General features: G+C 48.5%; 3 protein-coding genes across 3 annotated transcripts; all 3 read right to left on the bottom strand.

The window, feature by feature from the left end:
- Positions 1–210: 210 nt before the first annotated feature.
- lmod1b (leiomodin 1b (smooth muscle)) lies at positions 211–6080 on the bottom strand. Its single transcript, XM_047025978.1, has 4 exons — positions 5470–6080; positions 3109–4446; positions 2076–2585; positions 211–1678 (listed from the first exon to the last, which is right to left on the bottom strand). Exons 1-4 carry the CDS (start codon positions 5749–5751, stop codon positions 1652–1654), a joined length of 2157 nt encoding a protein of 718 aa, XP_046881934.1. The 5' UTR covers positions 5752–6080; the 3' UTR covers positions 211–1651.
- Positions 6081–6479: 399 nt separating this feature from the next.
- On the bottom strand, positions 6480–11842 carry shisa4 (shisa family member 4). Its single transcript, XM_047026478.1, has 5 exons — positions 11202–11842; positions 10146–10323; positions 9163–9299; positions 8834–9034; positions 6480–8659 (listed from the first exon to the last, which is right to left on the bottom strand). Exons 1-5 carry the CDS (start codon positions 11278–11280, stop codon positions 8619–8621), a joined length of 636 nt encoding a protein of 211 aa, XP_046882434.1. The 5' UTR covers positions 11281–11842; the 3' UTR covers positions 6480–8618.
- A 199-nt stretch (positions 11843–12041) lies between these two features.
- Positions 12042–27002, bottom strand: ipo9 (importin 9). The gene is made up of 24 exons (XM_047026476.1): positions 26744–27002; positions 24995–25056; positions 23447–23533; positions 21621–21822; positions 21164–21252; positions 20777–20863; positions 20545–20664; positions 20182–20282; positions 19694–19752; positions 19315–19466; positions 19026–19124; positions 18132–18238; positions 17768–17907; positions 17381–17543; positions 16465–16691; positions 16158–16306; positions 15871–15999; positions 15424–15699; positions 14976–15142; positions 14478–14611; positions 13721–13840; positions 13358–13480; positions 13019–13095; positions 12042–12874 (listed from the first exon to the last, which is right to left on the bottom strand). Exons 1-24 carry the CDS (start codon positions 26907–26909, stop codon positions 12764–12766), a joined length of 3147 nt encoding a protein of 1048 aa, XP_046882432.1. The 5' UTR covers positions 26910–27002; the 3' UTR covers positions 12042–12763.
- Positions 27003–27603: the final 601 nt, after the last annotated feature.

The following is a 27603-nucleotide window of genomic DNA, read 5'->3' as shown; positions in this document are numbered from 1 at the left end:
TATAATTCATCACAGTGCTGTTGATCTCTCAGTTGGCCTCGATGAGTCAGTATCCTATGCTCCTGTTGACGTCTCAAAGCAGTTTCTAAACAATCCAAACAAGCAAAGAACATTCTCTACAGATATAATTTCATACCATGTCTGAGGAATCACAACTCAAAGCATATTTAAGTTTGAACTTGAATATAAGTTATGGAAATTACAGTTAGATAAAGTAGATTTCCCTTTATTCTTGCATTATATTTAACAATTCAACTAATACATGTCGACAAATATGTTCAATCTGATCATATTACATATGCCATTGCAAACATACCAGTCAGATATCTTTATAAAAACGTATACAGGCTCTGTATAAAAGCCTTGTGTTATTCAACAGAAACCAACGATATGCATCAATTTATAGTCACTTTAAAGCAGAGGGCCACTTGTAGAATATAGCTGATCACATTAAGATATTCAGAGTTCAGAAATGATGTTTACTTAAAGTATGTTGTAGGATGACAAGGTTGTGAATAAATGATGCTGTGGGCTACCATTGAACATTGGCATTGGACCACCCAGCATATTATAGTAAATCTAAACAGGCATCATGAAGCCATTACTGCCTGGCAGTGGGGGGTTGAGACCCTTTCAACTAGGAGGGGACAGTTGTACTGTTACAGGGGCCAGTTACATTTTTTGATTTGATTTACATTAAACACGAATGTTGTCATGTCGTTTTTGTCACTGCATTGCAGGCATTAACAGGCAAAAGACCAGGTGTATAACAATTCAGACTCAATATTTAGGGGGGACACAAGGGGGTCCAAGCTTGTTGTCACGGGGGCACTGGCCCCCACTGCCCCCCCTCCCCCCTAGAACTGCCCCTGCTTCCTGGTAGGCCTGGATTAGCATTCTCTCTGAGCCCGTTTATAAAGACTGGGATTCTAGGTTGCTCTTTATGTGGTAAACCTTGCCTGAGATGTCAGTTGAGATTTGGCAATGACACACATGTTACAAACCACTTCCCTCCATCCTTATTATTTTGTTGTTGTTGATTGATTAACTCAAAACCAAATTTTTTATCCCTGATATTATGTCAAAGAGAATTCTATACGAGGACAGAACTACAAGTGACAAGCTTGAAGCGGATTCCTTCTTCACAGAAAATAAATAAGATGTCGAATTACATTGTTCAATACTACAATAGTGATCATATCGTTTTACATACTGTTTTTCCGTTACAAATAGCTACTTTCTGAATTGCTTTCACGCACTCCCACACTTACAGAATACCTACATACACTTGCCAACATACCATATGGACAGCCTTGTAGGAATCTAGTGCAAATGACAGGCAAAGCATCAATATGGACTAAAGACGGACAAGCAGAGACTTGCTGCAGACCCCAGGACCTGCCCCTCCTCCCTGTGTGCCTTTGGTCAAGTGTAGAGGGCGAGGAGACCAGGAGCCAGGGATTCCTCTGGGAATCTCTCGTTTCACTCTGCAGCCTCCCTCTCCTCCTAGCACAGTAGTTACAGTTAGACTGTGTGTGTGTGTGTGTGTGTGTGTGTGGGATGTCCAGGGCTTTGATCCTCCTCAACACCTGTGAGATGTCCGACCCCCTCCTCCTCCTCCTCCTCCTCTTCCTCACGGGCCACCAGAGGGTTACTGCAGTAGCTTCGGCACAGCGACCTACGGGGGAGGGAAAGGAGGAGTCTCTGGAGATGTGCAAATATGTAAACAAACATAATCTTCTATGTGGGAGTGTGTATATACAAACATAATCTTCTATAGGGAGTGTACATTCATAAATAAAATCTTCTATATGTTGGAGTGTATATATACAAACATAAACTTCTATATATGTGAGTGTATGTTAATACACAATCTTCTGTAAGGAGTGTATATTAATAAACATAATCTTCCATATATTAGAGAACTAAACTAGTTGTGAGTAACCATGTGGAAAGCCTACCTACTCAGATAGACCTACTCTTCACTAAATCATCCAATCAGTTCAACTACATTCAATTCGATTCTATAGTATTCTATTCAGCTCAACTCAACTGATGAAATAGGTAAAACTCACCTTTTTGAGTTTCATCTTGGTGCTGTCCCTGATGGAGGCTAGCAGCTGGTCCCTGGAGTTCCTCCCCCCAGCCGCACCCCCGACCTTCCCCTCCACCCTCCTCTGGGACACGGGGGTCAGGGAGTTCTTCAGGGAGTCCATGTCCAGCAGGGGGGCAGGGGGTGGGGGCGGCGGTGGGGGTCCCCCCCCAGGGGGCGGGGGTGGGGGTGGGGGCCCCCCTCCTCTACTGGTCCTCTTGGGGGTCAGTTTGGGCGACGGCATGGGGGAGGCCAGAGGCGAGGGTTTGGGGGAGGGCATGGGGGAGCCCTTGAGAGAGCCTACTCCACCTGTTTTAGGGACCTCCAGCGTGCCCTTCTTGTCCCCGTTGGCCTGGGCTAGCTTCTGCTCCTGCAGGCGGCGCTGGCGTTGGCGGTCCATGTTCCGGCTCAGGATGTTGGTCATGGTCATGCGAGGGCCGGCCAGCTCAAACTGGTAGCCCAGCTTCAGCAGGGTGGTGTTTTCCTTCAGCACCTTTTTTCATAATAACAATTATAATAATAACAAGAAGAAGAAGAATAAACTGACGCTATTAACCAAAAGTAACATACAGAGGGAGATTTGAACCTACAACCTCTAGATCAGGGGTGTCGAACTCCGGTCCTCGAGGGCCGCTGTCCTGCATGTTTTAGATGTTTCCCTGCTCCAACACACCTGATTCAATTAAAAGGGTTGTTATAACGACCATTCATTCGAATCAGGTGAGCTGGATCAGGGAAACATCTAAAACATGCAGGACAGCGGCCCTCGAGGACCGGAGCTCGACACCCCTGCTCTAGATCCATGGTCTTACTGTAGCATTCCTGTATAAACCTGCAATAAATAATAAGTAATAATCTTACGTGAGCTATACCATTCCTATCAAGAATATATGCAATAAAAACGATGAAACAATGAATGATACTCGACCTAACAACTTAGAATAACCTAAGGCAAGTATAACAAACTGAGAGCACAGAACTGAACGACAGCCAATGAACGACAACAAAGGGGTCACCTTTGTCATCTCCATCTCGGTCTTCCCCCCGCAGATATGCCTCTGGTTGTGGAAGCGCAGCTCCGTCAGCGTGGCGTTGTGCTGCAGGGCACGGATCAGAGCAATGATGCCCTTGCCAGTGAGATGGTTGGAGTCCAGGTTGATGCTCGTAAGGGTCTTGTTGGCGCGCAGGGCGCCCGCGATGGCGTAGGCAACGTGGTCGTCGGCGCGGCAGTTGGCCAAAGCGAACGCCTTGATGTGGGTGTTGCCGTGCAAGGCCTCCGCGAACTGGATGAGCGTTTTGGTCTTGATGACTTCGGAGTTGTTGACGTTGATCTCCGACACCGAGGGGTCGTTCTTGTGGACTTGCTCCATGAGCTCGTCAAACATGCTGGAATCCTCCTCGTCCTCGTCTTCTTCTTTGGTTTTGCTGTTGGAGTTCTTATTCTCCACACAGTTCTGGCTTTGTTCCTCCATGGCTGACTCAGGACCGGCCTTCTGGCCTGTTCCTCTGCTCTGCTCATTCGTCTTCCTCTCTTCCGGATCTTTCTCCTGCATCCTCTTCCTCCCCTGCATCAGTTCCGTATCCTTAACCTTCTTTTTGCTCTCCTCATCTTTTTCTCTCTCCTTCCCTTTCTCCTTCTCCTCCTTCCCTTTCTCCTTCTCCTCCTTCTCTTCCTCCTTCTCTTCCTCCTTCCCTTTCTCTTTCTCCTTCTCCTTTTCCCCTTCCTCCTTCTCTCTCTCCTTGCTGTATTTCTTATCCACCTGCAAGTCGCTCTTACCTTTCTCGAGAGCCGTCTGTCTCTGCATCTGTTCGTCCGCCTGGTCCTTCTCCTCCTCCTTCGTCTTCTTGTTCTCTGCTTTGCACTCTTCTACCTGGCTTTGTCTTTCCAGCATCTTGGACACAAGTCCTTTGGTCTTAAAGTCTTCTTTTCTGTCTTTCTTCCCGTCCTTGCTCTGTTGGAGCTTGGAGATGAGCTCCTTGGTTTTGCTGTCGTCCCTCTTCTTGCTCTCCTCCTTCCTCTCTTTCTCTCTCGCCTCGTCGTTTTTCCCCTGCAACTTGGAGATCATGTCTTTGGTCTTATTGTTCATGCTCTCCCTGTTCTCTCTCCTCTCTTTCATCTTGACGTCCTCCTGTTTGTCTGTCGTCTCCACTCTGCTGTCAGATCTTCTGTAGCTGCTGGAGGCCCCGGGCCTGTTCTCCTTAACACCGTCTGGTCTGGTGCTGGTTCGCCCCCCCGGCCGGGTGTCCTGGTCGCTGGAGACGGTGGCCTGTCTCTGCAGGGGCCCCTCCTGGGCCTCCTGACTGAGGCCCATCTTCCTCAAGTATTCCTGCTTGCGGCTCTCCTTCTTTGGTTCCTGCAGCAGGACAGACGTGTAGCATCGGAGTCACGGCACTGTGCACATCAAGCCTGAACTCTCACTGCCTCAGACTGTAGAAGCAACTTAGAACATCTAACATGAAGTCCTCACTACCTCACGCCCAGGAAATTAAGGGAATACCTACAATGTGGTATATAACAAGATGTATAACATAACATGCTTGCATATTATATATTTTTGGTGCAGAGCATAGTAATGACTTTGTTTTGAAGCTTTATAGATCCTTTTAGTTAAGGAAAACACTATCCCTCCAGCTGGACTGATGACATCCATCCAACACACAAGCATGTAAATATAAACTTGACATTAGATACTGTGTGTTTACACAGTGCATTGAAGCACAGGGGAGACCATTTTATAGGCCAGAAATACATTAGCAGTGCTGCAAAGTGTTTGATTTGTAAGCCCCCATCTGTTTCACCGTGTACGGAGGAGGCCCTGGCAGACGTGGCCTTAAAAGGCAGCGAGTGAAGAAGCAATCAACCAAAGAATTCCATCAGGCCAGGATTAAGACGCTCCAGAGGGCCTAGTCTCGATCATGTGAAGTGGCTTCCTTAAAACACGGACAACTGCACACTCTCTGGATGGCTGGATAGCCTTTCATTGACCAGGGCGGGCCGTACAGTAAAAGTCAGATGTGAATTGCGTAATGTACAGCCTATTTATATATTATATATTTATATATATATAGCTTTCCTCGGTTTGTGAGGTGGAGAGGTACGAGGAAATGGGGAGGCAAGACGTGAGAAAGGCACTTTAACGTGTCTCTATGAAACCTATGTCAGGGAAACATCCCTATAAACAAGCACATTCCAACACCAGAAGCATGCACAGGTAGGTAACTGCCGTATATAAACACAGGGACCCCACTGGACGGACAGTTAAGTCCTCTTTAGAAAATGCTTTATCAAAGACGCGAACGAGTGACTGACAAAAACCCAGAGTGAAAGAAACGAAAAAGTGACGTTAGAGGTATTTCTGGGACTGCAATCATCGTACCTCAGAACAACTTTCTCTCTGGCTCGGTTTCTTGATTTCCCGCTCTCTGCTGCTGCTAGCATCCTGGATATTGTTGGCGGCTGGAGGTGCCTTCTCATGCGCCTCCGCTCCCAGGACCTGGATCCGGCCCTCGCCAGGGTCTAGGTCTGGGACGGTCATCACCTCCTTCTCCAGTTCCTCCATCTCCTCCGGGGACAGGTTGGACAGCAGGTTGTCCAGGTCGGGGTCCTCGCTCACCTGACGCCCGGTCCGGGTCAGCCCACGCACCTTCCTCCGAGACATCCCGATTCCTGACGGAGACACTCACGCCTCGAACATGTGAAGCCTCTCAAAAACCAGACCCAGATTAGTTTTTTGTATTTTTCAAATTATTAATATTTCAAAATATTATTTTCTTCGTGTCTTTTTGTTTGAGTGCCGCCTCTCCTCAGATTGACTTTATTCCGTGTTCCTCGGGAGGGGGCTTATTCCCAGAAGATGCTCTCCGAAACCCCGCCAGAGGCTTCAGCCCTGACGCAGAGATGGTAGAGGAGCCTGGCTTGCAGTACAGGGCACAAGCGTGGAGCAAGTCTGTCTGCCTCTCATCCTAGGCGTCTTGTGAGGCAAGGGCATTCTTCGAAATCTTTAGAAACTGCATGTCCATATTTAGTCCAGGGTACACAGTCCTTTCAAGGCAATGGGATGGGCTGAGGTTTACAAAATGCCAAAGTACACACTCTCACTTCCCTTTATCACGTTCACGGTTATTTCTTTAAGTTAATTGCAAAAAAATAATTATGTATTTGAACTTTGCCGAAAACTAACTTTGAAAACTTTTATATGGCGAATTAACTGTGGAATTAGATGCTTTTATCCTTTGCTGGACTGGTGAAAAACATATTTACAGAAAACAAAAATACACATTTGTAATGTTAAGATAACTGATAGGAAGGAGAAAACCAGAGGTATGGTTAAAGTCACAGGATGATTCTAGGTGTGGAGTGATATAAGAGCAGTTGTCTTTTACATTCCAAAGTTATACTTTATTGTTATTAGAAAAGAAGACTTCACATACTATATATACAGCGTCATACTAACCAGCTGATGACAGACAACCATGAAACCAGTTCCAAAAACAGTTATATCCTGTTATGAGATAGATTTTTAGTTGAAAGGAAAACATTTGAGCAAATATATGTTCAAATCTGTCAGCAGTTGAAAAATTTCCAGTTTTCAACTGTTTTTACTGTACATACAGGGATCATAATTCTGTACATATGGACAGTTAACATGACCAATTCAAGTTCAGGACTACAGCCGTTAAAATTTACAAAGATAGCTCTTTCACTGCTGAACCGATTTGTGCTTTAAATCATACAGTGGTTGCCTGTAAGGACTGTGGAACTGATTCAGAACATCATTATTTTATTTAAAATCTCTTTGAACAGCACTTGGAATCGCTTTAAACATCAGTGTAATCTCAGATGACCAGACTTGAACCTTTTGCAACACATTGCACTATAAAGAATCAGAAAAAAGTGCTTCTCAAGTCACCTACAAGAAGTAACTACTGTACAACACATGCTGAACACAGAAGAATTCAAACTTCTTACAAAGTTAGCTTGCAGTTGCAACAATGAGTCTAAACAGTCATAACAGCAAACTTACGTTCTAAATCAAGTTTTTATGGTTGTGGTACAGTTCTGAAACGTATTCCAGTATTCCAACATTTCAACAATTTTAATATTGTTAAAATTGTAAACTCTTACAATATAGTAAAACATTAATCTGTATTCCTTTACAAAATAGGTGAAATGGCTTGCAGGGTTTCCACAATGAGATAAGGCGGGATACGCTCTGTAAAATGGGACAACCATTGGTTTGAGACAGGAAACAAGGTCATGTATTCAGGAAATAAACGTCCTCATGACAGCTAGACACAATGACAGAGCTACCTGACAATGATATCAAGAGATGCACCTGACCTTGGTTTCACGATTAAAGTTAATGGCGGTTTGTTACGATGTACAGACTAAGCTGAGCTAAGTCGCTTACCACAGTGTGTTAACTTGCAGTGAGCATTGCAGGCTGAAAGGTACATGTATTTATATTGTGTGTGGCATGAGGGAGCATAGACATAATGAAGAGTAGATGCCGCATCGACCGCTGCTGCCTACTGGCGCTGACGAGCCGTGGGGCCGCCATCTTGGAACGGGCAACCGCTCCAATCATTGTAATCTGTTTGGCTGGGGCAATGAGCTGTCAGCGCATTTAATTAATCATACCGAACTGAATACCAAACTGATTTTCACGCGGTTTGCTTTGCTGCAAAGGTCATACATGATACAGGACATGGTTATTCTTTTCACAAAATACAACCAATAGTATGGTAATGTTAAATCTTAATTGTGAAAAGTAATCCCCCCGAGCCCTGTTTGCGATAGTCCGCCAATTTGAGCAGGAATAAGCTGCACAGTGCTGGCATCTTGTTTATTCTGATGCTAAGCAACTAAGAATTTGCCCTGTCCATGATGGCGGCAGCATTTCTCGCGCCCAGCAGCCAATGCGGCGTCTACTCTTTATTATGTCTATGTGAGGGAGGTACTGTCTACAGAGACTATGCATCATATTCCATCTCCATGGTGATGTGACACACAATGCCATTGTGACATCACCCACCTACACGTCCTAACTCCTGTCGCTTCACTACCAAGCAGGTGTAAACGAGCAAAAAGATAAATAGTCACATTTTATGAGGCTGTCACATTGTGTTGAGGGAGGTGTCGAGTGTACCTTGGAGCCCCCTGTTGGTGATGTCATGCTGCTGGCTCACTCTCTTAGGATACCTGGGGTGTTTGTGTATATGTGTGTGTGTGTGTGTGTGTGTATGGGTCGGTGTGTGTAGTTTGGTGAGTGAGTGTGGGTCGGGGTGTGTGTGTGTAGGTTGGTGAGTGTTCCGATATCCACATTGGTCAGTATGAACCAAACGTCCAAGGGAGTCATTGAACCGACACACAGCTCTCTCTGAAGAACATCAAAACAAAAGATAGAAACTAAAGTGCTTCTGGTTAACCTCCTCAGGCCCCGCCCACCGGACACACAGAGCTAACGCCTTCAGGTGCAGCTCCTCCTCTTCCTCTCTCGTGCCTCGTCACGTGGAGGCCTTCCCGTCAGTGTCCAGGGTACTGGGGGGGAGAGTAAGGTGGGGGAGCTGGGACAGGAGGGAGGGAGGGAAAGCTTGCATCATTACAGTAGTTTAAAGTGAGGAACGCTTGTCCCATGAAATCTCAATTTCCTTGTTGTGACAACGTTGTAGCCTCTCAACCTAGACTAGCGTGAGGATGTTGTCGCCTTGTCACTCAGAGACACGCGTCGGCCATCTTACCTCCTTGGTTGTAACCAGGGTCTGCCACTGGGTACGAAGGGTAGGGCCCAGGGTGCATCATGGGATAGGGCTGGGCCATGCCGGGATACTGAGGGGCCATCGGGTATCCATGGTGTGTGTACTCGGGCCGCATGACAAGGGGCTTGCCGTAGGCATCGTACAGGGGCTCCACCGGGTAGCTGGCCATAGGGATCTGGTGGGCTGAGAGATGGGGTGTTAACCAGGGGTGGAGGAGGGAAACAAGATGGCTGCCGTGCCCAGTAGATAACATTTGGACAGCGTGTGCGTATATGTGTGTGTGTGCTTGTATGTGTGTGTATGTGTGTTACCATCGTAGGGCGTCCGTCCCCGAGGCTGCCGGCGCTGGTACAGGTAGCAGCAGGAGCAGAGGAAGCAGCATACCATGGTGGCGATGACGGCCACGAACAGCAGGATGGACGAGGCGATGCCCGCGATGGTGGTGGGGCTGGGGGGAGGGGTACACCGTCACACATACACACCACATACATCACACACACACACGCAACACAAGTCACACACAACACATTCTTTGCTATGTTTAAATTTAAACTCAATCCAATCTGTTAAACCAAAGACAAATTTCCAGAACTGGATGATAAAACCGCATTGTGTCGGTTAGTCCAAAATAGACATACAGACACTAGACATGCACCTATTTCGTAACAGACATACAGCAACCAGACAGGTGAAACAGGCTCGAAATAGACACTTATTTTTAGTTTTCCTATAATTGAACAACAAAAACATTTCCATTAAGGTTATCTAGTCCATTTCCATGGTTACGTGAGGTCTCCAGACAGAAGTCTTCCCACCCAGGACATACTAAGTATCAGATCCCACTTTAATCACATCTGCCTCTACACCTTATGTCTCTCTCCAGGTACAATAACCATCAGAGGTATAATCATCAGTATGAAACCAGGGACGAGCCGTGTCCCTTCTGATCATCGTTTCACCGTGATCCAGTCCACCCTCCTGAACTGTTCCACACCCTAGGTACTGTTCCACACCCCCATAACTGAAGTACACCCCCCGAACCCTTCTACACCCCCCTGGACAGTTCTACACCCCCCCGAACCCTTCTACACCCCCCTGAACAGTTCTTCCATGACCCTGAACAGTTCTACCATGACTCTGTCCACCCACCATTAACATCCACTGTAACAGTGACCCGGTTCACTCACTGTTACAGCCTTCCTGACCCAGCCTTCCTTCCCCCCCCCCCCCCCCCCCCCCCCCCCCCCCACGACCTGTTCTACCGTAACCCGTCCCGTTACCGTCCAGCGCCTACCTGAACTGGAAGAGCATGCATCGCTTCTGTTCCCTCTCCGTGATCATCTTAAAGGCATCCAGGCAGCAGTAGCGCCGGTGGCAGTTCCCACAGCAGAAGGTGATGAGCGGGCAGTCGAAGCCGTTGTGCCATGTGCCGTTCTTATCCACATACCACAGGCAGTCCTCGTTAGCACTCGCTGCAGATGTCAGAGCACACACACAGATACAGTGTACACTCACACAGAAGTATCCAAAGACTCACACACAAGATACATTAATAATACACACATACAATGGTATGTTATGTTCACTGAACAACAGGAGATGCACCAATGGTTTAACTTCTATATAAAGCACAATAAAAAGGCATAGGTCATGTTGAACGAGATATAGTCAAGTTTCAATCATGATAAAAATCGTCAAGGTGACTGACCAAACATCGGACAAGGCTCGAGGCAGGTACGGTGTTAACGGTAATGGTGTATTTACATTTCACAGCTCACTGGGTTTACGGGCCTTCTGTTCAGGTGAGCACTGAACAGCTCAATTCAAACAAATATTTACATGGCGAGTTGTGAATATTATTCATGGAACGTTTGCTTGTTGACGCTGTCGTTCAACAACTGTATTTTAGATTATTTTATGTGAAACATTCAGATACACCGCTTGAACAGATATAGTGCTAGCACACATGGGATGTTACCAATAGCTAATCTGGACCATCTTCGAATTAGTCCTATACAGTTACATTCAAATATTTAACGATATCTCTTACTATCCGGACGAACATGAGATTCGCTGTCCTGAAAACTAGACAGCTACACGTTGCCAATGGATTCAACTGGAATAGCGTTTGTCAATAGCTAACAAACCGGGGGAAAGGTTATATAATTGTACCTATTATCTATTCGTAAAAGCATAATCAAATTGTATGACTCGAACGTTGTAACTTTGATTTCTGCCCCAGTCTATGTAACATACAATTTTACATATAGGTAAATATAGCGATGCACTTATTCCTACTAATGTGGTGCGGCCTAGCTACTCCAATGGGAATTTTTCACTGCAATCTTACCCTGCCAGGCGGAGAGAAGGCTGATCAGCACCGGCAAAGCCATGGCGACGAGGGACATTTTGCCTCCTTTAATAAACATGGCTTAACTATTCAAAAAACTATTTAAATATCAATAAATGATGGTTGGGAAAAGGACAGTCTATTTCTGTTCTACGACCGAGTAGAAATGGTATTCGATGTCGTCGAAGTCATAATCCATCCGAGCGTGGAACTACATGCCAAGCGGGAACCGGGTTCGTGATCAACAGGATCTGTGGAGAATGACACATCGCTTGTGACGACGTTCACCGGGGGTCGGATGAGACAAATAGCGGTTTCCAAGCACCGCCCGTGCACCGCGGCGGGTAGCAGAACGTTACATACCCCAGATTCTAACGGGCACTCGGTAGAATGTTTTTTCGTGTCTTTCTTTCTGGATAGGTTTACGCCTAGTCTACGGGTGTGTCAGAGACAAGATAAACTAACATGACAAAAGCCTGTCTTTTAAAGGAAAAACAAGTATTTTTTTTATCCTCGAATTCTGTTCAACAGATTTCTGGCATATATTGTTGCACACATTCAACTCCCACACAGCAACTGTCATCTTCATGTCGGCCTGATAAATGCTAAATAAACGACACAAATGAAATATCTGTTGCACATAGAATAACAAACACTTAAGGATCGAGACAGTAGGTTATCAATCTCCAGTTAACGTGTTTTTATTTACTTTTTATCCAAAAGTGACATGGCCTAAAGGGGAGGATTTGTAGCGGCGTCAACTCCAAAATACACAAATGCTACAACCAGAGATACTCCCATTCCCCAGACAGAATAAAAAAAGGGGATAGAATCGTAAAATGGTGTCCTACAAGGGCTTTTATTTATATTTCATCCAAAAACTCCAGCAGGTACAAGGAAATGACGAGGCTGTGTGAGTCACCATGACAACAGTGTGAATCCTTCATACCCACCTAGAAACCGCTGAAGTAAAAGTCCTCTTTCCAATCCGAAAAGTCAACTCTTTCGGAAAATAAGGCCGCCAATGTTTCTCCTCAGCTCGGAGAGTCAAGATTCTCCAATCGTCCATCAACTTGATCTCTTTTTGCCTCTTGGTGGAAGTTTAGTTTTTTTCTTGTAGTTATTTTTTTCACAGAAGCACAAAAATAATGGGCCGAGATACAAATGGGACACAGAAAGTGGTCGGTTCGTGGTTCGTGTCCCACAGCAGATCTCCAAACCCTTAACAGTGCTCCTCAGGTTTGAGGAGACACGCGCCACGATGCCCTCGTCCTCTAAGAGCAACATGGATCTCCCTCTCCTCTCCCTTCTTCTCCACCTTCTCCTCCTCTCTTGTCTTTCCCCCTTCCTTATTCAAGCTAGGTGGAGGAGATGAGAGGAGGTTGATAAGTGCTTGTTTGCCTCTTTCACATTTACTCCTCTGTCACCCCTTCAGCAGTCAGTCAGAATCTCAAGGTTCGGAAATTCATTGGCAGGAGAGACTTAGGGATAGGGTGCGTGTGAGAGAGCGAGAAAGGATCTGGGAGGGTGAGGGATAGGGTGGGGGTCTGGGAGGTCAAAGGTTAGATGCCGATGGACTGCAGGACTCTCCTCTCAGACTCGTTGAGATGACCTGAGAACATGCTGTAGCAGGGCTGCTGGGCAAACTGGGTCAGGAAGTCTGTCAGGTAGGCCTAAAACACAGCGACAAGAACATCAGGTCGATCTGGTATATGGAGTCCTACCTGGAGGTCGATCTGGTATATGGAGTCCTACCTGGAGGTCTATCTGCTATATGGAGTCCTACCTGGAGGTCTATCTGCTATATGGGGTCTTACCTGTAGGTCTATCTGGTATATGGGGTCTTTCAAAGCATCTGGATCTTCTTCATCATCATCTTCATAGTAGTCCTCATCTGCAGAGACAGTACTGGAGGTCAGGTGACAGTTGTTCAGTGCAGGGCTTCTAAAACGTTATTTTTCATCAAGTCATAACCCTCCCCCATCTCCATCCAATCGTCTTTCCAAAGCAAAATACTTCCTGCCTTTCCTCTGCTCATCGCCATCACTCAACATCTCACCATGATTGTTGCTATATACACACACACACACAACGGTCCAAATATCCTTTCCCCTCCTCCCCCTTTCCATGCGGCAATTGTAAGTTCATCAGCTCACCATACTTGTTGGAGGCGATGAGATCCGACAGCAGTTGTCCACTCAAACCTTGATCTTCCTCATCGTCCTCCTCATCTTCCTCTTCCTCTTCCTGGTCCTGCTCCTCCCACATGCCACCGGATTCTAAAAACCCAAACATTCATCATTATTCACGTGAACCTTTACAGGGTAGCAAAGCCCATTTTCACAAGTTCAGAGGTTGCAGAGGTAGACAGGTTCAGAGGTCGACAGGTTCAGAGGTTGCAGAGGTAGACAGGTTCAGAGGTCGACAGGTTCAGAGGTTGCAGAGGTAGACAGGTTCAGAGGTCGACAAGTTCAGAGGTCGACAGGTTCAGAGGTCGACAGGTTCAGAGGTCACGGTACCTTGACTCCAGTCTGCCGCTGCGCTCCTGGTGGCGTTGGCCTCGACGACGGACGACAGCTCGTTGACGATGAGCTTGAACACCTTCACCAGCAGCGGAATGTTGGTCCAGTGCTCGGGATCTGGGAGGGGGAGGAACATCGTCAGTTGGTCTCAAGCTTCAGAGATGGGAAGTAACAAATACTTTGTTACTGTACCTGACAATACATTTTTCTAGAAACTTTTTAGTTTCACTTCTTACAATTTTTACACAAATATCTGTACTTTCTACTTGTTACATTTTCAAGCCATGCTCGTTACTTCAGTTTTAATCTGTATTTGGTGTCTTGATCAATATTATTTCTTGTAATTTGCTTTTTTGGAAATGGTTGAAAAAAAAAAAATATTCTAAAAACAAGTTTCAGGTTGAAAATATATTTCGAAAAAACATCTGAAAAAAAGTCCTGTCCCCTCCTTTCACTGTGTGTGAAAAATAAAACAGTTTTCAACTTTTTCTAAAAGGTAGAATTTGTTTTTGTTAAAGAAAGTTTCTAAAGGTAAGGTTTTGAAAAAAAGTTGCATCATTGATGGGTACTTGATGAGGACTCTACCACTCGGCTAAATTCTCTGGTCTTAGTAAACTAGATTCTCTGGTCTTCCAAAACTCCTTGACTATCTGGTCTTCCTAAACTCTCTAATTTTCCTAAACTCCTAGACTCTCTGGTCTTCCTAAACTCCTAGACTCTCTGGTCTTGGTAAGCCCCTAGTTTCTGGTCTTACTCTTGGCAGACTTGGAGCGTGTGCGTATGCCCTCCTCTGCCGTGAAGATCTCCTCTCCCTTCACCATGATATCCTGGAGCCGCTTGTCGTTGGTGTTGAGGCCGTGCTGCAGCAGCTTGCACAGCGCCACCGTGCTGCCGGAGGACCACATAGCAGTCAGAGGGAACAACACACTACACACACACACACTATGTATATATACACACACACTTCGTTATAGAACAGGCTACATACATATGACAGCTTTTAGCAAGAATAGTAAAAAAAAGAAGCTTGAGCTATATAATATACACTCAGTTATATACTTATCTAAATACTTGTCGTTGGATTCAAACATACATACATACACTCTCCATATTTCTATCCATCTATCCACTACCTATGACAAGGTCGTTCCAGACACATGAGGAGGAGGCAGAGGAGAAGAAAGAGGAAACAGCCAAACACATTCAGCTAACTGAGCTGCAGGTGTGGTTTTTGGGTCAGGCTACAGCTCACCTGACTTTGCCCTCGTACTGGCCGTAGAACAGGTGCTGGCGGCCCATCCACTCAGCCATGACAAACTCCAGCGCAGGCTTCCCTGTTGGACCAGGGAGGCTGCTCAGAAACTCCAGCAGAGGATCCAGCTGGGAGTGGACCAGGTGGGCAAACACCATGATCAGAGACTGGAGGGAGGAGGGGAGGGGAGAGAGGGAGGCGGGAGGGAGGGAGTGGGAGGAGAGAGAGGGAGAGTAAGGGAGGGGAGAGGAGAGGGAAAGGAGAGGTGGGACAGAAGGGAGAGGAGATAGAAATAGTTAGAGACACAGACAGTTTCACTAGACTTTCATTGAAGGAGTAAAAACATACCATGAAGGAGTAAAAAAAGGAAGGAGAAAGAGAAGAAAATAGGAGCATGAGTGTGTCAGGAGGAGGAGGAGAGCAGGGAGCGGCGGACTCCCGTGTCCACCTGCATGACGCTGAGTGTCTCGGCCTGCTGCATCTTGCTGAGCACGGCTCTCAGGATCTGGTCCAGCTGCTCCCCCAGCTCCGTCCCCGCCCGCCAGATTAGCGTGGACACCAGCCGGCCCACGAACGCCGCCGTGAATTCGGAGGTGCGCGGGTCCAGCAGCTGGCTGACCACCTGCATGACGTACCACAGCCCGCTGTGGCCCTGCTCGTCACACCAGCCCCCCACCTGCTCCAGGGCCACCGACACGTACGCACGGAGACACTCCCCGCCGTTCTGGAGGGACAGACACACACACAGGAAGATTTCTTCAGGACCATAAAGTCTACCGACTGATATTGACCAGAGTATAAATAAACCAATACTACCAATAATGTATTATTAGTATTATTTGTCTTTCTGTCCTAAATCCATCCCTCTCTCCCATCCCCCCTCCGTCCCCCCTACCTGCATGGTGGTGTTGTCGTCGGTGCGCAGGGTGCACTGGGCCACCACAGGGAAGGCCTGGCAGACCAGCAGCTCTGACAGGGGCGGCTTGGAGTGACGCACCACCGTGGTCAGGATGTCGATGGCCGTCTGTGGACCAGCACAGGTATGAAGGGTGTGTGTGGGGGTAAGGGTGTGTGGGTGTAAGGGTGTGTGTGGGTGGTAAGTGTGTGTGTGAGTGGGGGTAAGTGTGTGTGGGGGTGGTAAGTGTGTGTGTGGGGGTTAGTGTGTGTATGTGTGAGACTCACGGAGCAAAGTCCAGCAGGGATCTTGTCGGCCGGAGCCTGCATGATGCTGACCAGCGTGGGGATGAGGCGGAGCTGCATGGGGCCCTGGCAGCCCTCGATCTGAGCCAGCTCCCTGAAGATGTCCTGGGCCAGGGACGCCACCACCGGGTCTGGAGGGGAGGGGGAGATGGAGGTTTTGGAGATGGAGAAGGGGAGAGAAGGAGGGGACAGAGATGTAGAGAGGTAAGAGGAGCGATCCACCTTGGAACTAAACAGCTTGACTCAGAGAAAGGGAGGAGAAAGAGGAGGAGGAAGAAGAGGAGGTTACCGTTGTTGTACTTGAGCAGGATGGCGATGGTGAGGGGGCAGATCTTGTTCTCGGCGCTGGTGGTGAAGGCGGGGTCGACGGTGCAGACGATGCAGAGAGTCTCCAGCACCAGGGTGAGCACCTCGGAGCTGAACTGGGCCGCCAGCTGCACCAGCCCCTCCAGCACGCTGGGGAGGAAGGGCTGCAGCACGTGGGTGCTGTCAGACAGCTTCAGCTGGTCACAGTACCTGCGGCACACACACACACACAAAGGAAGACACGCACACAGTCAGTTCTGCTACCTGACCTGCCCTCATAGTCAGCAGTAGAGAAAAGTAGAATATAGCAGATAGAATAGACTAGAGAACAGAAGAGCAGGGCATAGTACAGTGGAGTGTTTTACCGAGTGTAGTCAAGCAGGGCAGAGTACAGTAGAGTACAGCAGAGTGTAGTCAAGCAGGGCAGAGTACAGTAGAGTACAGTAGAGTGTAGTCAAGCAGGGCAGAGTACAGTAGAGTACAGTAGAGTACAGCAGAGTGTAGTCAAGCAGGGCAGAGTACAGTAGAGTACAGTAGAGTGTAGTCAAGCAGGGCAGAGTACAGTAGAGTACAGTAGAGTACAGCAGAGTGTAGTCAAGCAGGGCAGAGTACAGTAGAGTACAGTAGAGTGTAGTCAAGCAGGGCAGAGTACAGTAGAGTACAGTAGAGTACAGCAGAGTGTAGTCAAGCAGGGCAGAGTACAGCAGAGTACAGTAGAGTGTAGTCAAGCAGGGCAGAGTACAGTAGAGTACAGTAGAGTACAGCAGAGTGTAGTCAAGCAGGGCAGAGTACAGCAGAGTACAGTAGAGTACAGTAGAGTACAGTAGAGTACAGCAGAGTGTAGTCAAGCAGGGCAGAGTACAGCAGAGTACAGCAGAGTACAGCAGAGTTGGTCTCACCCCCAGATGGCCCTGACGGCAGAGATTCGTACGGAGGGGGGCTGGGAGGTGTGCAGCCCGCTGACCGTGGCCTGGAGGAACTGCTGGATGAGCTCAGGAGACATGGCCGCCGTGAAGCGACTCGCCGCCCACAACGCCCGGCCCAGCAAGAAGGGGGAGGCCGCTGGGGGGGGGGGGGGGGGGGGGACAGTGAGGGCAGTTTAAAAAAAATAAAAAAGGTTTAATGAATAGCCTGGATAAAAATAAAATCATAAATACAGTGCATGGGATATATTTATCTGCCATTCTGATCATGCATTGTATTGGATCAAGCCCTCGTAGAATCATGTGACGTGCTCATCCACATGCTCAGGGGATGAGTCTCGGGGAGGTGGATGATAGACTCACCGGGCAGGTTGAGGTCTGCGAGGATGACTCCGGCCAGGAAGCCGTGCATGTCGAACTGGATCCTCCCGGTCTTCACGTTCTCCGTGATGACGGTCTTAACGGAGCCCAGCGCCAGCATGCACGCCTCGTGCACCTTCCACCTGGGGGGTTACAACCATTCTTACAAGTGTGTGTGTGTGTGTGTGTGTGGGGGAACTCATGGATGTGTTATATGTGTGTGTGTGGGTGTGTCCCTGGTGAGAGTGTGTAGGTGTGTGTGTCTGGTGTATGCGTGTGTGTGTGTGTCTGGTGTAGGCGTGTGTGTCTGGTGTAGGCGTGTGTGTACGTGTGTGTCTGGTGTGTGTGTGTGTCTGTGTGTGTGTACCAGTGCTCGCTGCCAGTGCTCCTGGCCTGCTCAGCCTCCTGCAGGTGTCTGGTGGCGGCTGCAGCGAGAGCTGCTGCACTCTCATTCTGGAACTCTGTAGCAACCGCCTGGCAACCACACCAGGAGACGGAGGAGGGAGGAGGAAGAGGAGGGGGGAGGAGACGGAGGAGGGAGGAGGAAGAAGTGGGGGGGGGGAAGAGGAAGAAGAGGAGGGGGGGAGGAGGAAGAGGAAGGAGGAGGAAGGGGGGGGGGGGGGGGAGGAAGAAGGGGGGGGAGGAGGAAGAAAAGGTCATTTACAGAAGATTTAGGATTATAAAGGATTATGAGCATTTATATAGGATTTAGATCCAGATCAGTTACATCAACTTGTTAACATCAAACAGCTCTGCTGGGTAGTGTTATGTAGACATTGATAACAAGGACTAACTAATTCTCTAACTCTGACTGCCTTCACTTCACAAGCAAAGTGAGCTAGCGTCAGTGACTGAATCAGATCGACTGCCTTGTTTCTATCGGAATTAGGGATGAATGACCGATAACCGACACTCGTTAACAACCGTTAACCAACACGATTCAAAATGTAGAATGGATGAGTGTCTGTGACCCATCAAAACCAAATGTTTTTTTCAGCACAAATGAACAAAACTAAAACATTGAATCCGAGAGCGCTGGCTGTGCCTATATGATCGGCAGCTTTAACTACATGAAGTACAATTATTATTTTTTTGCTGCTGCTCAACAACTAAAACTGTGATTTCCAAAGTAGCAGAAACTCGATAGATATGATTTTTTGTCACTATGGAAGGTGAAAGGTTAACAGTGGTTAACAGTTAAAGCAGTGAAGCCTTTCTGTGATGTGTAATGTTGTGATTTTGTGGGTGTCTGTAGACTGACCAGCAGCAGGTCCTGGGCAGAGATTCTGACAGAGTAGGAGAAGGTGTCGTCATCCTCGTCCTCCACAAACTGCTGGGGGTTCGCTGTCCACGCCTTGATCTGCTCTCACACACACACACACACATGACACTGAGGATGAGGAACTCAAGCTAAATGGCACATGCACACACGCTCAAAACCCCCACACATTCCACCCCCCCCCCCCCCAACCACACACACACTCAGAATCTCTCTCTCACAGACACACACACCCTCTCAGACCCCCCTCCCCTCGAGGTATAGTGGGTACCTGGTCCTCTGTGATCTGCATGTACAGTATGATGTAGTAGATGAGGTCAGGCAGGGCCTTCTTCACCGTGCTCTTGAACTTGCTGTTCTCCAGCAGGGTGTGAACAAACTCAAAGATGCTGAACACCAGGTTCTCAAAGCCCAGAACCTCACCTGGAACACAAACACGTGAGGTCTGAGATCTCAGCTTTTAACAAAGTACATCACGGGCTTTGCAGTTGCCCACGGATCAGAACCGCTAACCGACCTAACCCTAAACCCTCAGAGAAGACGACAGACTACCCCAAAGCTCTCAGAGAGGAATGGTTCTTCCATTCACACCAGAGGGGAGAGCATCTGCAGGATGAATGAAACATAAACATGTCCAAACGTGTTCATACCATCAGAGTCTACAGGATCGTCCACCTCCTCTGTGTAGTTGACCTCCGTCCTCACATAGGTAACACCGGGTTAAGGTCATCCCATTCAACACCACATCAACAAGCTGGCTTCCATCCATCCTGACCTTCAGGACTGAATGGATACAGTTTTAAAACTAAAACTGGCTTTGTGAAAAGCCTCAAAAAGGTGGTCAGTTCTAAGTGACCACAACTCCAGCTCTGGGTTTTTCTGCTTCCTGATGGCGAGAGTTTCTTATCAGACTGGGTGACACAGACGTGAGGGAGGGAGAACAAGAACAATAGGGAAGTGGAGAGAAAGAAAGAGGGAAAAGGAGAGAGAGAAAGAGATAAAGACAGAGGGAAGGAGAGAGAGGGAGAGAAGGGGAGAAAGAGAGAAAGATAAATAGAGAGGGAGGGAGAAAGAGAGAGAGAGAGAAAGAGAGAGGAAAAGCGAACCAAGGGAAAAGAGGGAGGAGTCAGAAGGATATAAGGCGGCGCTCTCTGTCAGGGTGTTCCAGACGATGGGCAGAATCTGCTGCATAGACGACACCATGGGCCTGGGGAAGTTCTTCACTAGAGCTGTCACTGCCTGAGGGGGGGGGGGGGGGGGGGGGGAGTGGGAGAGGAGAGAAGGAAGGGACAGTAGAAGAGGGGGAGAGTGGGGGAGAGTGGGGGAGGAGAAAAAGAACGAGGAGAGACCAGGATCAGGATGAGTATCATAATTCCCCCCCCCCCTCAATCTACCACACCCAGCCCCTCGCACACACACGTCAAACACTCCCAGACAGGCCCCCGGCTCTGCTAATGGAGGCCTTCTAGGACTCCATTTCCCAGGATTCCCTGCGGCTCACCTTCAGCACCTCCATCTTGAGGCCGCTGTCGGAGGAAGCTCCGTCGGGCATCTGCAGCGCCTGGATGAAGGCCTGTGTGAACTGCTGCACCACGGGGAAGATCAGCGCCTTGGCTGCCCCCTGCACACACACACACACACACAAACAGTTCAGTTATAAAGCCAATCCCTCAGATCACCATTCACAAAGTGTGTGTGTGTGTGTGTGTGTGTGTGAGACAGTCTGACATCACCTTCTCCAGCTCCTCGATAGCACAGATGAGGTTGGCACAGGTGGTGAAGATCTCCACGGCCCTGGCACGCGTACGGATACTGTAGACCTACGACACACACACACGGCAGGGATGACATCACACACACACATAACACAATTTTCTTCCACACACACACAGCTCTGGACCACCTATATTAACACAGTAACACTACACACACTCATACATATCACAGTATTCCTCCACACACACACACTCATACATATCACAGTATTCCTCCACACACACACACTCATACATATCACAGTATTCCTCCACACACACACACTCATACATATCACAGTATTCCTCCACACACACACACTCATACATATCACAGTATTCCTCCACACAGCTCTGGACCCGCACCTCAGCCATGGTGAAGATCTTGTACATCTCTGGCAGTATCACCGGGGCAACCAGGGGCATCTGCGTGTCTGTGACCTCCCGGGTGAACTCTGCAGAGACAGGAGTCACTCAGAACTAAAAACAACTTATTTACTCCTGTGTGTGTGCACCTATGATGATCTGAGTGTGTACCTGTGAGAACGTGTGTGAAGACCTGGGTGTATGTGTATGAGGACCAGTGTGTGCATGTGTGTACCTGTGAGGACCAGTGTGTGTGTGTGTTTGTGTGTGTGTGTGTGTGTGTGTGTACCTGTGAGTACCTGGGTGTGTGTGTATGAGGACCAGTGTGTTTGTACCTGTGTGTGTGTAACTGTGAGGACCTGGGTGTGTATACCTGTGTGTGTGTGTACCTGTGAAGACCAGTGTGTGTGTGTGCATGTGTGTACCTGTGAGGACCAGTGTGTGTGTGTGTGTGTACCTGTGAGGACCCTCATGGCCCCGTGCACGGCGTGCACGTCCCCGCTGACCAGCATGTCCATGAGCAGAGTGAAGAGCTGAGGCCAGGCCTCTGGCCAGTCCCAGTGGGCGATGGCCGACACGGCGTAGGCCACGCTGGAGCGCACCTTACTGATGGCCTCCCTTAGCCCCCCGGGGAGCAGGTCCCTGATCGCTGCCTTGGCCTGGAGGGGGGGTGGGAGGGCAGTATTACAGTGGAACAGGGTGAGGGGGCAGTATTACAGTGGAGCAGGGTGGGAGGGCAGTATTACAGTGGAACAGGGTGAGGGGGCAGTATTACAGTGGAGCAGGGTGAGGGGTGGTAGGGCAGTATTACAGTGGAGCAGGGTGAGGGGGCAGTATTACAGTGGAACAGGGTGAGGGGGCAGTATTACAGTGGAACAGGGTGAGGGGGCAGTATTACAGTGGAACAGGGTGAGGGGGCAGTATTACAGTGGAACAGGGTGAGGGGGCAGTATTACAGTGGAGCAGGGTGGGAGGGCAGTATTACAGTGGAGCAGGGTGAGGGGTGGTAGGGCAGTATTACAGTGGAGCAGGGTGAGGGGGCAGTATTACAGTGGAGCAGGGTGGGAGGGCAGTATTACAGTGGAGCAGGGTGAGGGGTGGTAGGGCAGTATTACAGTGGAGCAGGGTGAGGGGGCAGTATTACAGTGGAACAGGGTGAGGGGGCAGCATTACAGTGGAGCAGGGTGGGAGGGCAGTATTACAGTGGAGCAGGGTGAGGGGTGGTAGGGCAGTATTACAGTGGAGCAGGGTGAGGGGCAGTATTACAGTGGAGCAGGGTGGGAGGGCAGTATTACAGTGGAGCAGGGTGGGAGGGCAGTATTACAGTGGAGCAGGGTGAGGGGTGGTAGGGCAGTATTACAGTGGAGCAGGGTGAGGGGGCAGTATTACAGTGGAGCAGGGTGGGAGGGCAGTATTACAGTGGAGCAGGGTGAGGGGTGGTAGGGCAGTATTACAGTGGAGCAGGGTGAGGGGGCAGTATTACAGTGGAACAGGGTGAGGGGGCAGTATTACAGTGGAGCAGGATGGGAGGGCAGTATTACAGTGGAGCAGGGTGAGGGGTGGTAGGGCAGTATTACAGTGGAGCAGGGTGGGAGGGTAGTATTACAGTGGAGCAGGGTGGGAGGGCAGTATTACAGTGGAGCAGGGTGAGGGGTGGTAGGGCAGTATTACAGTGGAGCAGGGTGAGGAGTGGTAGGGCAGTATTACAGTGGAGCAGGGTGAGGGGGCAGTATTACAGTGGAGCAGGGTGGGAGGGCAGTATTACAGTGGAGCAGGGTGAGGGGTGGTAGGGCAGTATTACAGTGGAGCAGGGTGGGAGGGCAGTATTACAGTGGAGCAGGGTGGGAGGGTGGGAGGGCAGTATTACAGTGGAGCAGGGTGAGGGGTGGTAGGGCAGTATTACAGTGGAGCAGGGTAGGAGGGTGGGAGGGCAGTATTACAGTGGAGCAGGGTGGGAGGGTGGGAGGGCAGTATTACAGTGGAGCAGGGTGAGGGGTGGTAGGGCAGTATTACAGTGGAGCAGGGTGGGAGGGTGGGAGGGCAGTATTACAGTGGAGCAGGGTGAGGGGTGGTAGGGCAGTATTACAGTGGAACAGGGTGAGGGGGCAGTATTACAGTGGAGCAGGGTGGGAGGGCAGTATTACAGTGGAGCAGGGTGGGAGGGCAGTATTACAGTGGAACAGGGTGGGAGGGCAGTATTACAGTGGAGCAGGGGGAGGGGGGTGGTATTTGATGTGTATTTGTTGTTGTTTGTTGACGTGAGGACAGCTGCTGGTCTCTTACCCTGTCTGACGTCTCTGGTGGACGGTACTTCTCAGACTGGGAGCACCAGTGAGTTTCCACATACTGCTTCAGGATGACCGAGGCCAGCTGGAGAGGAGGCGGGGGGAAAGAGAGAGGGGAGGGAGGAGGAGAGGGATAGAGAGAGGGGAGGGAGGAGAGGGATAGAGAGAGGGGAGGGAGGAGAGGGATAGAGAGAGGGGAGGGAGGAGGAGAGGGATAAAGGGGGGAAGGAGGAGAGGGATAGAGAAGGGAGGGAGGAGGAGAGGGATAGAGAAGGGAGGGAGGAGGAGAGGGATAGAGAGGGGAGGGAGGAGGAGAGGGATAGAAAGAGGGGAGGGAGGAGAGGGATAGAGAGGGGAGGGAGGAGGAGAGGGATAGAGAGAGGGGAGGGAGGAGGAGAGGGATAGAGAAGGGAGGAGGAGAGGGATAGAGAGAGGGGAGGGAGGAGGAGAGGGATAGAGAAGGGAGGGAGGAGGAGAGGGATAGAGAGAGTGGAGGGAGGAGGAGAGGGATAGAGAGAGGGGAGGGACGAGGAGAGGGATAGAGAAGGGGGAGAGGAATAGAGAGAGTGGAGGGAGGAGGAGAGGGATAGAGAGAGGGGAGGGAGGAGGAGAGGGATAGAAAGAGGGGGAAGAAAAGGATAGAGAGAGAAAGGAGGATAGAGAATAAGAAGATTTGAGACAAGGGTGTCATGGAGTCGCACGTCGGTATCACTCCCTGCACTTGCCCACACCTGGGTTTGAACTAGGATCATCTGACTCGCACGCAACGACCACAGACCTGCATTGATGTGCTCACCTGAATTATAGCTAGCGCTACAAGCTAAGGTTATGTTGCACTCACCTGACAAACAGCTAGCGCTAGCAGCTAATATGTAGCGCTCACCTGATTGATAGTTAGCACTACAAGCTAAGGTTATGTTGCGCTCACCTGAATGATAGTTTGTGGTGGAATTTTCTATGATTGAATGTCTGAAGTCAGAAGAATTTGTCTTTATCTGTTTATTCTTGAAATCAAGGAGGAGCAGTTCCAAAACAGTATCATAAATGATGTCTGCAGTAGAAGGGCTCTCTAAAGGTGTCATGATCTGAACACTCTTTTATACAGTAATTCCAGACAGTTACATCATTAGTTCAATAGTTCATGTCTATCAAAAGAGGAATCTTCAATAACAGAAAGTTAAAAAGGGAAATAGGTTGCAGAACTGGATACAGATGCTCAATATTAAAAAAACAGAGCTTGAGACGACAGAAGCAGAACTTGTCAGCAAAAACACCCCTGGAGTATGGGCAAAACAACCAGGGTCAAACAGTCAAATTGTTAGACGTTTGTCAGCAAACGTAAACTTAAGCAATACTGTCTTAGGCTAAAAGGTTATGCCATTTTTACAGAAGTTAAAACCTCAGCAATAATTGTTCTAGGCCAAAGAATATTATAGACATCTTAAAGAATAGTAATTTTCTATTACAAGTTAGCACTACAAGCTAAGGTTGTTGTGCTCACTTGACGGATAGTTAGCACTACAAGCTAAGGTTATGGTGCGCTCACCTGACGGATAGCGAGAGCTCCCTGCGGATCCACAGTCAACTCCGCTAGGTGGACTCCAAACTCTGCAAAACATTAACCATGGCAACAGCATCAGCACAGTGTCAGTGATGGAGAGATGAGACTGTAGAGTACACACACACACCAAACAGGACAGAGGTGCCGTGGCCCTGCCCAGGCATTTAAAACAAGTGTCCAAGTTTTATCAAGGTCCAGCCACACAGACATAAATCATGGCTTTTGGACATTGCTAAAGTCAAATAGAAATTTAACTTGTTGAAATTTGAATTGTTTAGCTTTTTTTCTTCTGAACCTCAGGTATCTCATGTGTAGTTGGTGCACTGGTCTTGTGTCTTTAGCTGGTTCAGAAGGTCGTTTTTTGGGTTAAAAATTATGTTTATGACAGAACTGACTAAAGCCTTGTTTATCTTTTCTGGTGTCAAAACAGGAGAGCTCGGGATTGAGAAAAGAGAATGTGAGAGAAGGGGGAGAGAAAATGAGGAGAGAGAAGGGGGGAGAGAGAAGGGGGAGAGAGAAGGGAGAGAGAGAAGGGGGAGTGGGGGGGTAACAGAGAGGTGAAGGGGGCTGAGAGACTGAGGGGCGAGACAGAACAGTGATAAGGACAGTGAGATTCATCCCTGTGCCATTACTCTCAGTCAGTGGATTAAAGAGAAAGTGACATCACAGCCAGGGAGACAATGCTAATGCTGACGACCCCATACATCCTTCCTCTGAAAGAGACCAGGGGACACCGCAGTATATCCAGACAGCATGCAGAATCAGCCGTTTAGCGGCAACAGAGAAAAGTTTGGGACAAAAGCACTGCATACTGTCCTTATGGCCATGCCATAGGCCATAGTATACAAGGATGTATTGAGTGACTGAATGACTACACACACGATCGAGTCGAGCTGGCTAACCTATGACTATACAGCTAAGCCAACGGTTCTTGAGCGGCCACAATTAATTCATTGATTCGTAGATGATTTAATGTGGGTAATCAGACAATAGACATGTCATCCCAAGTTCAGTGTGGTGCCGTCTGTAAGGCAGTAGGCTGGAAAGCCACCCACGAGGACAGCGGGAGCCGTCTTCGCGGGAAGTGTCCATCCTAATTTAGTGGTTGTCATGACGACAGTATTTCTGACCTCGCAGGAGCGACGCTAGCAGACGTTGTTTTTAAAAAGCGTACAAGAATGGTCCTGTTTTATTTTTTAAGAAAATAAAACGTCCAGGTTTGCAGGGAGCAAGTTAGCCAGCACACATTCAACTGTGAGGGTGTAGCCAGCAGTTTCAGTGAGTGGGATCCGCATGGTTGGTAGCTAGCTAGTTAGCCAACCAGGCTAGCCGTAGTGTTGCTTGAAGTTACAGTGCCAGTAGCTAGCTAGCCAATATAACAATAACTGGAAAAACTCCTGTACACAACACACACTAACCAGCTGTCCAATAAGCCAGCTAGTTAGCTGGGGTAATTATGACGGCGTCAGTCAACTTGCATTAGCTGGTTGGCTAGCTGTGGAACATACTAGCAATCACATAGGAGCGAGCTAGTTATCTACAGTATTAGTTTGAGTTGTACTAGTGGTAGTTAGCTATTTAGTTAGACTAAAATAGTGGCTAGAATATAGCCAATTAAATAAAAACGATCATGCATGAAAGTATTTAAATGTGTCGCCATTCTTAAGGCCACAATGTACATGCGAAGCTTGCTGCTGTCATCCCACCCTCTCGCTTAAGTTAGCTCGCTCTTACCCTCTGTCACTTCCAACACTTTAATTTGTTCTTCTGCTGCGGCTCGCGCTTCTTGCACAGGCGACAAAATAGCCGTCAGGGTCTCGATTAAAGCTTCCTTCAGTCCTTGTTGGACCGGTCCAGAAGCCGAACCCGGCCTAGGACCCGCCGCACTCATGCCTGCCATATTGTCACCCGTACAACCTGGGCAGCCCGTTTCGGTCTACCGGGGAGGGGAGCAGTAAACTGGAGCGCGCCAATGGATGGAAGTTTGCAGAGGGGAAGACCAACGGAAGAGGATGTTCCGTTGGTCTGGTGCATCTGCTTCACAGATTAGCTCCATCTTCTGGGTTGGGGGGCTTAAAAAAAACACTTAATATTTTCTAAATATGGCAAAACACCCCGGCCTTCTCTGCATATCTGAAGCTGTCTTGCCAAAGTTGCATTATCTAAATTGAAGCATTATCCATCCCGTCAGGCGTGGAATGGAATGAGTTAAGTCCGTTTGTTATTGATTCAGACTGATTGTTTTTGTTTTTTTGTGTCATATTATTAATGTGTTTTTATGTAGGCTACATTTCTTAGAAGTTTTTTTTCTGTGTTTTTGCTAAATTGAACTTGATACAGCTGTTGCCACGCAGCCAGCACGTTTTGATAAAAGTTAGACGTTCCACTAACTAACAGTCCACTAACTTTATAATAGCTAAAAAGCCGCTCATTCTGGAGAGTACCGGGACACAGACGGCATTTGACCCGTAGAAAAATGCCGTATCTCCTTAAGATTCTTCGATGGCCGTCTCTCTGTAAATCGACTCGAAGCACAGTCAGTTAATGCACTGCGGTGTGTAATGACCCACTGACACGGTGTGGAATATAGGAAT

The sequence above is a fragment of the Hypomesus transpacificus genome, chromosome 9 (assembly GCF_021917145.1).
Source record: "Hypomesus transpacificus isolate Combined female chromosome 9, fHypTra1, whole genome shotgun sequence".
NCBI classification, from domain to species: Eukaryota; Metazoa; Chordata; class Actinopteri; order Osmeriformes; family Osmeridae; genus Hypomesus; species Hypomesus transpacificus.
Note: the sequence above shows the minus strand (reverse complement) of the source record. Positions and strands in the feature narration are given on the sequence as shown.